The sequence below is a fragment of the Mytilus trossulus genome, chromosome 4, assembly GCF_036588685.1.
Source record: "Mytilus trossulus isolate FHL-02 chromosome 4, PNRI_Mtr1.1.1.hap1, whole genome shotgun sequence".
Lineage (NCBI taxonomy): Eukaryota > Metazoa > Mollusca > Bivalvia > Mytilida > Mytilidae > Mytilus > Mytilus trossulus.
The window spans coordinates 15,615,296-15,632,744 of record NC_086376.1 but is presented as its reverse complement, the minus strand read 5'-3'; the positions used below and the strand labels follow the sequence as shown (position 1 = coordinate 15,632,744).

Here is a 17,449-nt window from a genome sequence, read left to right as displayed (position 1 = left end):
TTATTCTCAAATTCTCGTTCCAGGGTTTAATACTCAAATTTCTTGTCGACGGTTCTTTTTTTACACATCTGTATTTGACTTCACGTTCAATATTTCTGAAAATTGTATTTGTTTGATTATTTCTTGTCATTTGTACTTTTTGTTGGAGCACTGAAGAATGGAGAAACTTTTTTGCATTTTTAATATTTAATTTAATCACTATGTTAATCAGAAATTTTATTCTAAATGACTTAATAGATATAGGAAGATGTGGTGTGAGTGCCAATGAGACAACTATGACTTAACTATGTTTTCACACTTGTAAAAATATTTTTTTGTTAACAAGTTTGACTTTATTAAAGTAGTTTCTTTGCATGGTCTCAGTTCACTAAATATTTGTTACGTTATTGTAATTTTATAAAAGGTTTTCATTCGACGATTCCAGGACAAGTTTGACTTTAAAGTAGTTTCTTTGCATGGTCTCAGTTCACTAAATATTTGTTACGTTATTGTAATTTTATAAAACGTTTTCATTCGACGATTGCAGATAAAAACATGTCGTAAAAGTGAATAGATCGACCTACATGATTGGGTTCCAGTAGGGAATATTGCATGTTTTATCCATTATAGATATAATATGCAGTATATATTCCCTACTGAAGTCCCATCATGTAGGTCGGTCTATTCACTATTACGACATATTTTTATGTTATCTGATACTTAGTGGTAAACAAACTGTTAATATCATGATCCGAGTCATTGACTATATATAAAATTGAGAATTGAAATAGGGAATGTTCCAAAGAGACACCGACCTGACTAAAAAGAAGAAAACAGCCGAAGGTCACCAATGGATCTTCAACACAGCGAGAAAATCCCGTACCCGGAGGCGTGCTCCTGCTATCCCCTTAACAAAAATAAAGTATTGTTAATTCCTATCTAGCATCTCAAAACTATGCCTTGTTATCACAATTGTCTTAAATGTAAAAGAAGAAAATTGGAAGGCCGAGGAAGAAAAAAACAAAAAACAAAACAGCAACAACAAAAATAAAAACCCACATACAAATATAAATCTTAAGAAAATTTGAAAATCCCTATGTGTCATTTGAACCACAAAATACCATTGACTGATATATATAATAAAAGTTGCAAGACCCCCATTTGGTTTCTTAGATTTTATTTCTCGTGGTTAATATTAGACAACATAGGGATTTGTAAACGCATTAAAAGTACAATTGTAAACCAGTGTTCTATGAACTGCCGACATATATTCATAGAAAAAAAAAGTGTCAAGAGTTCATTTGTGGTGGGTTACCAATCCGAAAATCATTTTATTTTTTCTTTCTTTCTTATTCAAGTAACTGTAATCTTGACCTGCCAGTCCTAAATCAGTCAGTATGGGCTTTTAAATTCTAAAATCTTCCATGGGAAACTGAAATTACTATCCGGAAACCACTATTCAATAAAAAAAACCTGTTTAGTAACAGTGACCATGACCTTTGACATATTGACCACTTAAGCAGTACTTAGTCTTCCCCTCTTTGCTCTTTATCTTTCATCTTTAAAAGTTTAATTTAAGCAAACTAAGTAAATGAAACTCGGGCTATTATCCGGAAATCATTTCTTAAAAAAACCTTAATAAAGCAAGCGTGACCTCGACCATTGATCTACTGACCATCATACTTTAAGATGCATCTTAACTTTCCCAATAGCTTTCATCGAACTCAAATTAAATACCAATCAGACAAGGGAAACTCAATTTATATACTTTCCGGTACAATATTGTTAATTTTTATGACAAAATAAATAGGCTTCTTTTCCGTCCCTTTATGTTCAACGAATTTCATTTCAATCAAGCAAAATACCAGTGTGGAATCAGTTCTCCAAAATGTCTCTACATTAAGTAGCGACCTTGGTTTTTGACCTTCAGTATACCATCCATCTTTAAGATTCATTAGATTCCAGCAAGGGTTACTAGTACTTAAGTTATTATCATCTGTATTAAAACTTTTGTCTTGGACACACGGATGAACGATCAGGTTACGTAGGCTCCCAAAATATCTTCAAATTTGAAATATGATTTTTATATAGCAGTATTATGCAGTATCTAATATTATTTTGATACAAATGTTACAAAAAAAAAAGGTATGCATTGATTGACTAGATGTAAAGCTGATAATAACGATATTTTATGGACTTTTGAGAAGTGGAAATCGTTTCCATTTTTGTACAGTTTTTAAATCGCACGGAGCTATTTGCAAAGATAATCAACAGCGTTTTAAAACACCAAAAGATATCGAAAATTATGCTACCAGGAGTACGTTGTATAATTACTTCCCCCGACGAATAATACTCAGTTGCGTAAATGGAACGTGTAATCTTGGATGTGACGTAGTATCCTGAACTTGCATCTCCCCATGTTTCCTAAAGAAGCAATTATAGAACATAGCCATTCCCTTTTTGTTTCAGCAGAAAATCATTCCACTTTGGGGTAGGGAGAATGCGTCAACGAGACAGTAATTCAACAACATCATTAACACAGAAATCGAGGTCACAACAAGTTAGAAAAAACAACAGAAAATTATCTATAAAAAATATATAGAAGAAAGAAGACAAACAACTATTAACACAGAACAGTAGATAACCCCGGCAGTGTCGAGTTTTTCTTACTTTCAATATAAAGAACATCAACAGTATTGGTTGGGTTCTCTCCCTTTTTAGCCCCTATCATTTAAAATAACGAATAACTCGATAAGGTCAGATGATCTTAGGAGGTTCAGACAAAGCTGATTAAAATACGGGATTACAGACGACAAAACATAGATGTCATAGATACAAGTAAGATATACATGATACCTTATATTATAAAAGAAATCCTAGCAATCACTGAAAGCATGCTGCAAGGTCATATAGAGCAACCTGATGTGCATAGGACAATGGTTGTGGTTTGTTGATGTGGTTCACAAGTGTTTTATCGTTTCACGTTTTTATGATAGTTTAGACCGTTGTTTTTCTTGTTGGCTGGCTTTAAAGTGTGAGCTAAGCTCCGTGGTTTTAAAAGACCGTACTACTAGTTAAAGTTTACTTTTACAAATTGTGACTTGAATGGAGATTTGCATCATTGTCACCGTCATACCACATCTTCTTATATCTATCAGTTACGTCTGCTGATATATCTGTACCATGATATCACAGAATTGAACTGTTTGTTGCTGAACATTATGTTTCGATCCTTCCATCCAAAATGATCCAAAATCTATATAGCAATTTAGATAGTTCAACTTTAGGCCTTTTGCAACTATCACCAAAACACCAGGTGATGAATCGAATTTTACATACGTCGTATAGATATATGAATATGTGGTATGAGTGCCGATGAGATAACTCGCAATCCAAGTCACCATTTCAAAAGTAAACCATCAGAGGTCAATGTATGGTAGCTCAAACCGAACAGCAAGCTATAAAGGGCCCTGAAAATGACTAGTGTAAAACCAACGGTATAATCTATTGCGAATAACACTTATGAACCACTTTAACAAACGACAACCACTGAACATCAGGTTCCTGACTTATATAGGATATAGGTGACAACAAATGAAGTTGGGTTAAACGTCTGTTAAATAGGTACCAATCTTCGCCCTTACCTAAAACAATAGTGTAACATCTGAACACTATAAAATATCAATGTAAAGTATGCTAGATTGTCTATAATTGAAGTCCGTATATTGTCCTATATTATGTCTTATTTATATTAACTTTGCTGTTAGTTTTCTGTCTTCTTGATGTCAAGCCCACATCTTTTATTCATAAAGTGTTTCATCTTGGGTCAGGATTTATAATCATAAGAAATTTAAGACAAATAATCAAAACAGTTACTTCCTCAATATAAATATCTTTGTCCCTGATTTCACAAATTCCCTGTAACATAGACAAGTGAATTGAACCTAGATGTTCCATTTGCAGACTACCTGACAGAAAATTATGTGACAATATTGAATCACGATTTCTAGTCATCATACAGTTAAGTGTACGACAAATAGTCCAGAATCCTTCCATGCCCACTGTTTATAATGAACAGTTTTACCTGACTCATCCTGCCAGGTTTATCTCTTTGAAGAGTATCATTGGACAACAGTCTATGAATTACATTAAGATTTGTTATATTGAAAACGGACCTGTGATAACTCTACGTGTTTTGTGTCTTTAAAATGTATAACCATAAAGAAAATTATGACTTTTACTCTGCCAGGTCAGATCTGACGGTTCCAAGCCCGTGTAAAAGGGAAGGATAGTCATAAAAGCCAAATATTACAAAGCGCAAATGTCCTTTTATAAAAAGCGCAAGTGTCCAATGATTTGAAGCGCAAGTGTCCAAAATAAAAAGCGTAAATAAATGTCCTATGAAAAAGCGCAAACGTCCCGCTCCTTTTTTTTATGGTGCTATTTTTTTCTGTTTTTTTTGTTTGTAAGTAGACATTTTGTTCTATAAATTGATTTAGAGGAGAAATTTTCGGACCAAATTTCTTTTTGATTCTATGGCAAACAATCATTTGCAAATGTTCTTCTCAAATGGTCCTATGACACAGTTATCCCTCTTTGGTTTTAGTCCCTAGTGTAAGCAGTGTATAACTTGCATGTTTTATTTGATACACTTTCCCAATTTATTTCTTGATATTAAATGAATGAAATATTTAGTAGGGGGTGTAATTACATGTTTAAAAAATTTGGGTGCTGAATCTTTATGTTAAGTATAGTGATTTGGTCCAGTTCAAAAAGGTCAAATTTAATCACGTCTGAAGCTGTCAAACTGAATTTTACACCCCCTTAACACAGAATTGTCAATATTTTGAGTTAGAGCTGGTAGAAGTTTCTATAATTTTGATATTATTTGTATCACTGGTAGTTCACTTCACTGTAAAAATCTTTTTGAGAAAGAGCAGGTGCGATTTTTTTAATTTGAATTTATTGTCTAGAAGAAATGCACTACTGTGACGAAATAACTGTGTTCTCTGGCCAAATATGTGTTTTTTTACAATGCCGAATCTTATCATTTTAGTTCCAGTAAACAAGTTACATCGTTAAAAGGGTACCGACTAAACTGAAAAAAAGTCAAACATACAAGAAGCGGTAAACAAAAAAATGTACGTCCTTGATCTATTTTTATGTAATGTTCGCACTTTCTTTAAGTAAAAACGTTTTCAAATTATCAGGAAACTTCATGGGTGAATGATGACAAAGAAGTTTAAACATAAAATTTTGTTTCGTGGAACAGAATTAAAACTATGAATTAATAATAAGAAGAGTGAGTATGAATATTAGTACAAATTAACATACTTTGTCACGTGTTTTTATGGCAAAATATTGATAACGAGCACAGCCTTTTTTCTTTTCATCCGTTAAAAAGGTAAGCAATTATTATTTATTGTTTGGTGATTTTTGTAATCAACTATCACCATTATAAGATGTTTGTCAATATAAAAAATAAGAGCTCATGCATGTTTATTGTTATTATGTATATATATGCAACCCGATTTTAAATAAAGATAACTTTACTTTACTTTATGTCATATGATTGCTAATGAAAAATATCCCAGCGACAGGTACCCGACAAACGCCTTATAAAGTTTACAACTATACTTCAGCATACGGCCTTCAATAATGAAGAAAAAAACCCATACCGCAAGGAAAGCTATAATATGCTTCAAAATGACAAATGTAAAACATTGAAACGAGAACACTACCTGATTCAAGGGGTACAATCAAAATCACGTGATGGATATACGCACACCGGAAGTAACAGTCGAGCAGACCGCTTGAAAGGTAAGTAGTCGTATTTACTTGTTTATATCAAGAGAATTTAATAAATAAGGTAGTGCACCGAATGTCGGATAGTATGTAGTCTTAGAATACACAATTGTTTTTGCTAGAAAGCGTGCAGTTATTGCAAACACTTCGACACAGAAATTTTGGAACTGTGTCGAAGTGTAAGCATTAACTGCACGCTTCCCATCAAGGATAATTGTGTATTTCAAAACTAGATAGTATCCGACATTCGGTGCAGTACCTTATGTATTAAATTTTATTGATATAAACAAGTAAATACGACTACTTATCTTTCAAGCGGTCTGCTCGACTGTTACTTCCGGTGTGTGTATATCCATCACGTGATTTTGATTGTACCCCTTGTGATTCATATGTATAAAACGATAACCACTGAATAACATGCTCCTGGTGGGTCTAAACAAAACCCTCCCATAACATTGAACAGTGGTGGAAAAGCACAATATAGGAACACACAGCATCATTTAGTTAAATAGGGATTACCGGAAACTTATCAGATTGATACACAACACAAAACAACCATTGAAAAAAGTAAAGATGTAAGGTTCAGATTTGAGAGTATTCGTCACTGAAAGCCTTAAACAACTAATATAAATCAGGTATCTTATGTTCAGTAGTTGCCGTACTTTGACCTATTATGATTTACTTTTACTAATTTTGACTTTGATGATTAGTTGTCTCATTGGCACTTAAACCACATATTCTTATTTATAAATCATGCATCTAAGACTGAATATCAACCAGTACAAATACAACATCCAAATAAAATGGAAAATGGAATCGGGGAATGTGTCAAAGAGACAACAACCCGATCATAGTCAGAGCAGACAAATTACATATGTGTATAACACTAATATTTTGTTGGATTTAACCAATAATCAAGATATATAATTTCAGTTCATTTAGAATAAAATTGTTTAGAGAATCGATGCTTTTACCAGGATCGTATGACACGGTAAATAAAATCTCCGTAAAAATAATATATTATATCCCGTGTGTAACAACTTTTTCTACTGGAACAGTCATCTTTCCGAACCATATCTTTGTAAAGCTTTTAAATAATTTGTGGTAGCATTTACTAGTACTACATATAGATGACGTTCGCTGCAATCCAAGACGTCACTACAGACACGGGTATAGTGAACGAGTTGGACAATATAAACACCGCAGGAACATCATCATTCAAACACAAAAAATAACACAAAGGATCGGTACATCGTCCCTTTTATCGTATATTTATATGTGTAGAGTTTCCTTTATTAAACTAAAATATCAAGGTCAATATAAATAAATAATATGATGATTGCCAATGAGACAACTCTCCACAAGAAACAAATGACACAGAAATAAACATCTAAAGGTCACAGTAGGGCCTTCACCAATGAGCAAAGACTATACCGCATAGTCAGCTATAGAAGACCTCGAAATAACAAATGTAAAACAAATCAAACAAAAAACTAACGGCATAAATATTGTACCAAAATAAATATTAAACCAAAAAAAAATGTGTAACACTGCAACATACAACCACCACTGAATTAAAGGTTCCTGACTTTGCACAGGCACACACATACAGAATGTGGCGGGGTTACACATGTTAGCCTAACATGGGACAGTGGTGTGACAGTACAACATAAGAACAAACTATAAAATCAGTTGAAAAAGATGGATACAAATAGAAATGCATAAACAACAACATGTGGACGTGACTGGGTACTTGTACATCCCAATATCAAAAAGAAACTAAATATAGATCTGAAAGTTCTCGCAGTTACTTACAAACTAGATCAAAGTCAATAACAACTAATAAAAAAATCATGCATCTAAGACAAAATTCATATCAGTTGATTTTATTATTATTCAATCAAGAATAACGACTGAAGTAAAAAAAAACATCAAATAGATCTAGATGTTTGGATTCTTCAAACCTTTAGTAACAGATGCGCTTCATAGTGCCTAGTCATCTGTTCAGCCTTCCTACTTCGTTATATGCACAGTTTTTGTTGGTGTTGTTGTGTGTTGGCAATTAAATATTATGTACTTTACTAATATTCGATTTATATATGTGCAATGTGCTACTTAAACAGCATTTATCATGTTTATTTTTTATCTTTAGATATTTTTTTTTTAACTGACCGATTTTATATCGTATACATATAGTTATTTTGAACAACAGATGTTTACACATTTAAATGCCTCTATGTTAATGTTATTTTTAATGTTTTTATACCGAATTAACCAAATATAAATATAATCTTTTTTTCGTGTGCCATGTTGCATGCGACTTCTTTTTTCGATTCAATTTGCACAGAAATATGTTTTAAAGGTTATACAGTCTCGTAACGTTTCCTGTTTACAAAATAATAAATGTTCGTATAAATGAAAGGACATGTTAAACTCTGAAAACAACCAGAGCGTAGACTTCTGTGTCAAGTTCAAGTTCGCCATACACAACTACATAAACAAAACAATAATTTACTCTGACTTCTTTAAAGGAAAAACTAAAACATTATAGTAGGATATAACTTAAGATAACCACTCTCTAAGTTTCTGAAATTCGACATACAAATATAAAATATATTTCAATAATAATCGATTTCTTTTACAAAAAAATAATTTATTTTATTAAAGTGTCTGCAGATTTTTATACATATCTTTTTACTAAAGAACTTATGAATAAGTAAAGGCAGAAGTTTCTTAGTATGGATAGTAAAATTTGGTATTTTCTCTGGGTCGTTCAAATCACTCGAAACTAGGTGAGACATGCACAGAAGTGATAGATTTGTATTATAAATATAGAAAATTGAATATTTTAATAAAAAAAAAAAAAAAAAAAAATCTGTATCATAGACCCAAGCGCCTGTGAATCCCGTTGGTAATCTCTCCTTTTTTGGTAAATATTATGAATAAAACAATTAAAAATATGTTTTAATGGCATCTGATAAAATGAATAAACGAAATACAAGCATAACTCAAAGTTTAAAAATTTGCAGCTTCTATAGTACGAGTTTTTTTTAAACATTCAGACCATAATACTATTGCCTAGTTTAAGGATTTTCCCCAAATACTATTCCCGGTGGCAGTCCGATTTTAGATTATGCATTTTTAAAATAGTTTAATCTTTCTGTGGAATGCTTTGGCGGGGTTTAGATCGAGATCAAATTGTACTTGCACTTGTCTTCCATTATTGGATGTTTTGTAATGAAGATATCTTTATTTAAAAAAAAGGTTACACAGTTCGTGACTATAATTTTTGTATAAGCAAATGTATCAGATGTACACATTTCTAAGTTATGCCTCTACTTTAAACGTTTTAAGTCCAGCGAAACAGCAGTAAAAAATCTGAATATACCAACTTGGTCATTTTAAAACTGACTGAGCTGGAAAAAAAGAAGATATAAAAACCGAACTCCAACTCAAATTTAAAAAAAGGGATAAGTCCATAAAAATACAATAAATTAGATTAAATATATGATAGATGTTATAGGGGAAATAATACCAATATAGTTCAATTTAATTCATTGGTTTATGTTTTTATTATGCAAGAATATTAGATAAGATGCGAATTTAATGTCGCTAATTGAAAAAAAAAAAAAAATGAAATGAGATTAGCTTAATCTGACAAACTTGACTTAAACCATTCATGCACCATAAAATCAATGAACAAATATTGACAAAATCATCAAGTGGAACATTGCAAATACAAGAAGTACAACGATTTAACCAAATTCTTTTATGAAATGTCAGAAAAGTTTCAAGTTAGTCTAAATTCTCACTGCAGCAGCATGCTTATTATCTTTTTTTTTCAATAGAAGCAAGTTCGTAACATTCCAATTAGCCTTGACCACTACATGATTAACGTTCTGACCACTATGTCTCGGTTATTGTATAGAAAGGTATATACTATGAAAATTAGAGCGCGGGGCTGTGCCCCAAGCTCTTATTTTCATAGTATATACCTTTCTATACAATATCCAATTTAGCACATATTTACAACTTGAGTAATCCTGTAATTAGTCTATTGGTATGTTTTGGCTGACTAGCTGTAGCTCATTTACATAGTTTTGTAAATCTACTCACTATCATCATTGTAAGATATTGCCTTCAGAATGAGAGATTGTAGTTGCTGGTGTAAGTATGTTTATTGGTATATTTGTATAAAGCTGTGTTTTACTATACATGATAAATTTCAAAACACATAGATATAGCTTACAGTGGCAGATCCCAAAAGAGGGTGGTGGAAAAGGCTTATTTGGGGTATGATCAATGCTTTGACTAAGAACATACAGTTGAACCCCTCCCCCTTAATTTTGGGTTAGAACCCGTTTAAAAATGAATGGATCTGCCCCTGGTATGTACCCATAGGTAGTCTAGTGAATAGTTTACATGCATGAAATATCTGTCACTGGACATTTAGCAACCAATAATCAATCCATTCATGACGAACTATATTGAATTTCTTTTATTTCCCTTTACAAGGTTTCAAGGTTCACTCTTTTTTTGTGTACAAAGTAATTTCATGGAAGATAATATGAATTTAAAACTTTATTGTTCTCTAATCAAGTTATAATGAACTACAATGTATATTTGTTACTCTTTATTTAATTGAAAGAAACTTTTAATTGTCAAAAACATTTTTTATCCAAAGATTAAATAGTGGGATGTTTGAAAATTAATTTGAAAACTAATTACAAACTATTTAGTTTAATTTGGAACACAACATTTTTTTTCACAATAGCCAGTAGCAATTTGTATTTCAATATCATATCTTGATTACGATACAATGAAATCTGACCCTTGTGGTCATTCATGCGTAGTTACTTAGTACACGAAAAAGTATGTACTATGAAAGTTAGAAGACAAATTCAAGCAATTTGATTGGACGAAAAGTTGTGAGTATGTGCTAAATAGGATTACCACACTGACCACAATATAAAGGATTATCTCCATTGTAGCCAAGGTCATTAAACATTCCTGTATACTATGTGATCCTATAACTGTTAATTTCTGTGTCATTTGGTTTCTTGTGAAGAGTTTTCTCATACCACATCTTCTTTTTTTTTTATATACAAGAAACTTTTTCTTCGTTGGTCTATGTGCTATGGCCAAAGAACACCAATAGAAGATTTCAGACGGGATAAACACTCATATGGTAAATAGCTATTGAATTTTAAAAAAAATCTAAATCTATTGATGGTCAATTCAACCCGTAATTGTTGGTTAAGGTGGCATACTTAACGACTTGTTCACTGTTTTTGGCAGGTGTTAAGTTGCAGCATTTTACCGCAAATTAAATAATTATATATAAAAAAAATGTGGTATGATTGCCGATGAGACAACTCTCCAAAAGATACCCCAGTGGGCACTCAACGTTGTGACAACGTTGAAATTTGGTTGAAAAATGGTCGTGACGTTGATCGATCTAAATTCTACGTTGATCTAACGTCATGGTATTCAACGTTGACTTCACAACGTTGTTTCAACGTTGAATTTACGTCGTTAAAATCAACGTTTAAACAACAACGTTAATTCAACGTTGGGCTAACGTCAGTCAATCGCGACAGAAAAATCTTATTGTCAAAATTGAAGGGTACAGATATATTGGATGAGCAGATCGAACAAGGAGCAGTGCTGCAGTATTATAAACGATTGGATAATAAGTGTCTAATCTAGAATTTATAATACTTATAAGGGGGTCCACTGACTGCCATAAGCGTGAGGGGGTTTCCTCCTGTCGTGCTTCCATGATCCCTCTAATCAATCATTTTATCCCACAAAAAAGGGGGTAGACCGAATTGCATTGTTTATGCATGGAAAGGAGTTTTGGACAAGAACAAGTGGTCAGGAGACATCACCAATAAAACAAATCGGCTTTTTCAAATTAATTTTGTTTTGTGTTTATTTCTTAAGTATCTTAAAAAAAATCAATTCTAACCAATTATTAAGAAGATCTAATTTTGGTTTATTAATTATCTATATTTTGGGAGATCTCGAAAACCTGTTCATGCTATTTTAATTATATGTATATCTGTATAAATATGATATATTCTTAGTTTATATTTTTTTTAATCAAATCGATTTTTTTTAATTGCTTTCATTCAATTAAAAAAATAGGTGAAATTATTCGGTATATTTATTTAATTATTTTTACCGATTGATATTTAATATATAAACTTAAAATATCATCGATGTACAATGTAATCATAATAGACATAATAATTGAGAAGTTTTTAAATTTTCGCGGTTTTTCAACTGGAGTTCCGAATATTTACATTTGGATGCGCACGCAAGCACGCGCACCTCTTTTTAACATCCGTTTAGAAAAATTTGAAAATCATCCTCGAGAAATTATCGCACCAGACTGATGAACAAATAGTGAACAACTGCGTCTAAGGAATATAAAGAAGATAGAAGACTTTTCTGTATAAACCTCTTGATATAAGCGTAAGTCTATTTTACAGTTAAATTAACGAAGAATCATAATATAAACAAACACATTCAAATTATTTATCAGATTATCTGCATGTTTACCTTCACAGAAATTATGAAAAGGTCTTCTCTTACTGAATCTAATTCAGTTTCATGTCAAAACATGATTGCATATATCCTCTAATTAGCAAACTAACATAAAACATATCTAGCCATGCACAGAGTCAGTAATATCAGAAAAAGGGGGAGGGGGTGTCATCGAAAACTAGCCATGCGTTCCAATACAACTCGATATGGTGTGTCTGACACACATAGAAATGGTCTGCTCTTAAACACTATTTTGGTCTTTTAGATTTTTTTGTTAAACACCTCTCATCTTTGATAGTTTTATCTGTATATGAACATTATGGTTATTGCCAAACACAGATCTGGTTTAAAGGATTCATGCTTTGTCTTGTTATTGATGCAAGTTGGTACAATTGTTTCAAATGAACATGTTGTTTTCTATGATCTAAAATAATTGTTTTATAATTGGTAGAATTTGATAACATTTCCGGCTTGTAAAAGTTCACAACTTTATTTATGTAATTCAAATGTATGTTATTTCTTTTCCATGCTTTCAGATGCTGTTCTAGTTTGCCACAAAGAGACACCAGAATCCAAAATATCCAAGCAGTGATCAGGACATTTGAAGTGTGCCCCACAGAGAGCAGAAGGAGTTTCTAGGCCAGAAGAATAAATCATGAAAACAAAATAAATTTTTCATTTTAAAAACCTCTTTTTTTTTATTTCTATAGTTAATTTAGTGGCAGTAAAAAAAGGCAGTGAAATTTAGAAATACGTTATTTAGTGCATCTTTTTTTTCTCCGGTTTACTCAATTGTATCGGGTGTATAGATAATGATTGAATGGAATGAGTAAACAGCTTGTTGATGGTATGGTTTGTTCCAAATGCCTTCAAGATAAATAAAAAACCAACATACGGTATACCCTCAGAAAGTCAAATTTCAGATCAACAAGTATCAATAAAAATGAAAAAAAGACAACTAAAAAGAAGTAAATACATGAAATATCGGATTACAAAAACCTAAAATGAGAACATCTTTTTTATGGTCCTGCTATGTATTCACATAAAACAAAGGAGGCATTTTGTGTCACTGTGTCAAATTTGCTGCATTTACATAATTTTGTATAAGTTGGAAAACTTGATCAACCAGAATCAAACCAGTGTGCTGTAGTAAGTTTTTCTTTTTTCCTTTGCCTTGAGAAATTGATGAGCTAGAAAAGTAAGCTTTCTTAATATTGATATATTTGGTTTCAAATAAAATTTTGATATTGTAACTGTCTCTTCTCTTTGTTTCTGATTGTTATTGTCTACTTTTCTCTTTTGGAGTCCCTTGTTGAGAAAGGAACTGTTGATGGACACTAACTTGAAATAAAACTTGAAAGTGGCTTTTTCATTTCATAATTCAGGTATCTTGATATTGTATTTGAACACGTGCCAATAAGGATTAATGTAAATCCCAAAACCATCACTTCAACCAACCTACAAATGACCCAACTACAACCTAACTCGACCTGATATCAACCTAAACCAGACCTGATTTCAACCTAACTCCACCTGATTTCAACCTAAACCCGACCTGATTTCAACGTCACTGGACCCGATTTCAACATGTTATCAACGTCAATACAACGTTGAAACTGCAACGTTGATTCAACGTCAGAATTTCAACGTCATTACAACTTTCAAAACTAACCCAAGTTTCAACGTTGTAACAACGTTGAAGACTGACTTTGGATCAACGTTGATACAACGTTTTGTGCCTGCTGGGACTAAATTGATATGTAAAAAAGCAACTATAGGTCACCGTACGGCCTTCAGCAATGAGTAAAGCCCTTCCTGCATAGTCAGCTTTAAAAGATTCCGAAGTGACAAATGTTAAAAAAAATAGACTAGAAAACCAACGTATGAACACAATAATGAGCTAAACATTACCCAATTAAACAGATTATGAGTAGTACAAAAATAAATAGATGATTTATTTTATAAAAGTTTCACTGAACATAACAATATTTACTTATACACAATGTCATATGAACCTTACTTAAAGTAAACGGATGCTAGCTTAAACGGCTTTATTAAACCGATTTGTAATACGCATATAACATGTATAAAAAGACAATATTTTTTTTTCACGTTGAGAGAGAGGTAAGAAACAAATAACTTTTAGATTGTAACATATAAAAAAGAAGATGTGGTATCATTGCCAATGAGACAACTATCCTCAAAAGACCAAAATGACACAAACATGCATGTTTTTTTCCGGTGTAAAATAGTGTAAAGGAAACTAAAGTAGGAACTATTTTCTCATTACATATATTACACATAGGGTAAATCAATTTTTCAATATCACAAAAATAATCATATTAAAAATATTAAATCAAAGTACTTATTTAATGTCTGCCCGGATGACCTCAAGATCTGTTGGTTCAGTTATAAATGATAGGAATCTTAATCTATGTGTAATAATGAATGTTTTGTTTATGCATCATGTGGATTGCTGCTTTTACCATATCGGTATATGTATGACAGTGGTGTAGCAGATACGCTTTATAATCTGACAGACAAATGTTCACTCATTGAATGCCTACATTCTATTCTTATGATAGTGTATTGTATATGAAAAGAAGGCACCCTCCTGCAATAACTTGTATTTTCTAATGAGTTGGAGTTATGCAGCCAACCATATTTTGATACTTTATCAACTAAATGTTTTAGTCATCTGCATATTTGACAGTACTCAATATACACGGTATATATTTGTGTACTATATAAGTTATTGTAGATGTGAGCCAATGATCCGTGTTAAATGCCGTGCTTTGACCATTATTGTTGACTTTTTTACACATTGGTACTTGGATGGAAATTTGTCTCATTGACACTTATACCACATCATCTTGTTTCTATTTGTCAGTTAAACACATTCAATATCTATTTTTTGTTGTTGAAATATATAACTGTTCATACGTATTTCGTCAAAATTTATCAAAATAAATTGTAACTTTTCGCGGTAGAGTCTTCGACTACATTTCGAGATGTCCGGAGTTCGATTTTTCACACAGTGACCGAGTGAGACAATATGTGTTTTTACTTCGATCTCCCAAGCTTAAACAATGAATTCCTCTACCTATGATAAGTGTAACCAATTCACCTGTCATTATTTTTTTTTAAATTCTTCCCCTTTTCTGTATGACTCTAGGTATTGATGTCATCGACTTATATATATAGGGGTCTATATACATGTATATACATGATATTTTACTATACAATTGCATGTTAATAATCGGTTCACTAACTTTTAAACATAATTTGTTTTCAGAATATCAATGAGCATTTTCAACCTGAACAGCACATTGAGCCTAAAGAACAGACATGACTTTTAAGGTGGCACTTATTCAGATGGCGGTAACGGCAGTTAAATCAGATAACCTTGAGCATGCGGTCAAGCTTATTAATAAGGCTGCAACAAATGGAGCACAACTAATCATATTGCCGGAATGTTTTAACTCTCCTTACGATACGTCATGTTTCCCAAAATACGCCGAGTCTATCCCAGGACAGACTACAGATCTGTTAGCACAGACAGCCAAGGATAACAATGTCTACATCATTGGGGGTTCTATACCAGAATTCTATAACGGAAAGGTATATAATACATGTCCAGTGTTTAGTCCATCAGGGGAACTTCTTACTAAACACAGGAAAATTCATCTGGTTGACATTGACGTTCCTGGGAAAATTCGTTTTAGAGAAGCTGATACCCTAAGTCCCGGATGTGACTTTACTACATTTGATACTCCGTATTGTAAAGTCGGAATCGGAGTCTGTTATGATCTGCGATTCCCAGAACTAGCACACATTTACGGTGAAATGGGTTGTAAATTCCTGGTATACCCAGGGGCGTTTAATATGACCACTGGCCCTTCACATATGGAGCCTTTACTGAGAGCCAGAGCTGTTGACAACGAAGTTTATGTAGCGTTGGTGTCGGGGTCTCGCGATGAAACAGCTTCATACGTTGCATGGGGACACAGTACAGTGGTCAGTCCTTGGGGAGACGTTATAGCCACTACAGAACATTTGGAAGCCATTGTATATTGTGATATCGACCCAGACTTTGTCGACAAGGTTAGAACTCGACTGCCAATTTTATCACAGAAGAGGACAGATATGTACTCATTGACAAATGTTGTAACACGGACATAAGAATTTAACACAAGAGACTGGATATATACTCAAATGTTGTAAAAAAGGGAAAATATATCAATATAACCATTGGAGGAACAGAATATGTAGTTGAATTTTCTAAAAAATTAAATAAGTAAAGTCTGAACGCAATTGTTTATTCATATTTTTGCACCCTTAGTTATCGGTTTATCCAACCCATATTACTAATAATAAATATTATAAACATGCCGTATTAACCTTAAACAGAATTGACTAAGTCAGAAAAATAGAGATTGTGTGTCGTATTACTAAATAAAGGCAACATTAGTATACCGCTGTATAAAAGTCATAAATCGATTTAGAGAAAATAAATTCGAGTTACAAACTAAAACTAAGGGAAACACATCAACTATAAGAAGAAGAAAAAACGAAATAACAAAACCCAGAAGTGCACCAAAAAAACAAACAATAATGCAATATCCATAGAAAGCCAGTTGTAATTTTGTGTGAAATCGGGAATTTTCAGTTTAACAGGTGAGGAATTCAGGTATAATCCACCATTTTAAATATAGTGAGATCCACCAATTGAGGTATAAGTATATACAATGAATTATGAAAACCTGAGGGTTCAAGAAGTCATTTTTTCAAGTTCTCACATAAGGATTTCCGATATAATGCCGAATCTTCAAGTAAAACTATGACCATATCATTAAATATCCTTGCAGTTTAGTCAGATAACCATATAATACTCAAAGCACTGACGTACTGCTAGCTCGGTTGACCAAAAGACCTGATGGCAAGAAAATGAACATCACACAATTCAATCCTACTGTAGACTGTTAAATGCAAAAAGTAATTTCACACAAATACAAAATGCTGAGGAAAATCCAAAACGGAAAGTTCTTAATCATACGGCAAAACCGAAAGCTCATTATGATAGTTTTTTTTATTTGGCTAACAGCAATCTCCA

At 32.4% G+C, this 17,449-nt stretch overlaps 1 protein-coding gene across 5 annotated transcripts; it reads left to right on the top strand.

Moving 5' to 3' along the window:
* Nucleotides 1-2,699: 2,699 nt before the first annotated feature.
* LOC134714758 (omega-amidase NIT2-like) lies at nucleotides 2,700-16,645 on the top strand. 5 transcript variants are annotated; one of them, XM_063576285.1, is made up of 3 exons: nucleotides 5,173-5,281; nucleotides 10,894-10,972; nucleotides 15,632-16,645. In XM_063576285.1, exon 3 carries the CDS (start codon nucleotides 15,685-15,687, stop codon nucleotides 16,516-16,518), a length of 834 nt encoding a protein of 277 aa, XP_063432355.1. In that variant the 5' UTR covers nucleotides 5,173-5,281; nucleotides 10,894-10,972; nucleotides 15,632-15,684; the 3' UTR covers nucleotides 16,519-16,645. The 5 variants fall into 5 exon arrangements, with proteins under 5 accessions (XP_063432353.1, XP_063432351.1, XP_063432355.1 ...); XM_063576284.1 differs by lacking the exon at nucleotides 5,173-5,281 and adding an exon at nucleotides 5,366-5,383; XM_063576283.1 differs by lacking the exons at nucleotides 5,173-5,281; nucleotides 10,894-10,972 and adding an exon at nucleotides 2,700-2,817.
* Nucleotides 16,646-17,449: the final 804 nt, after the last annotated feature.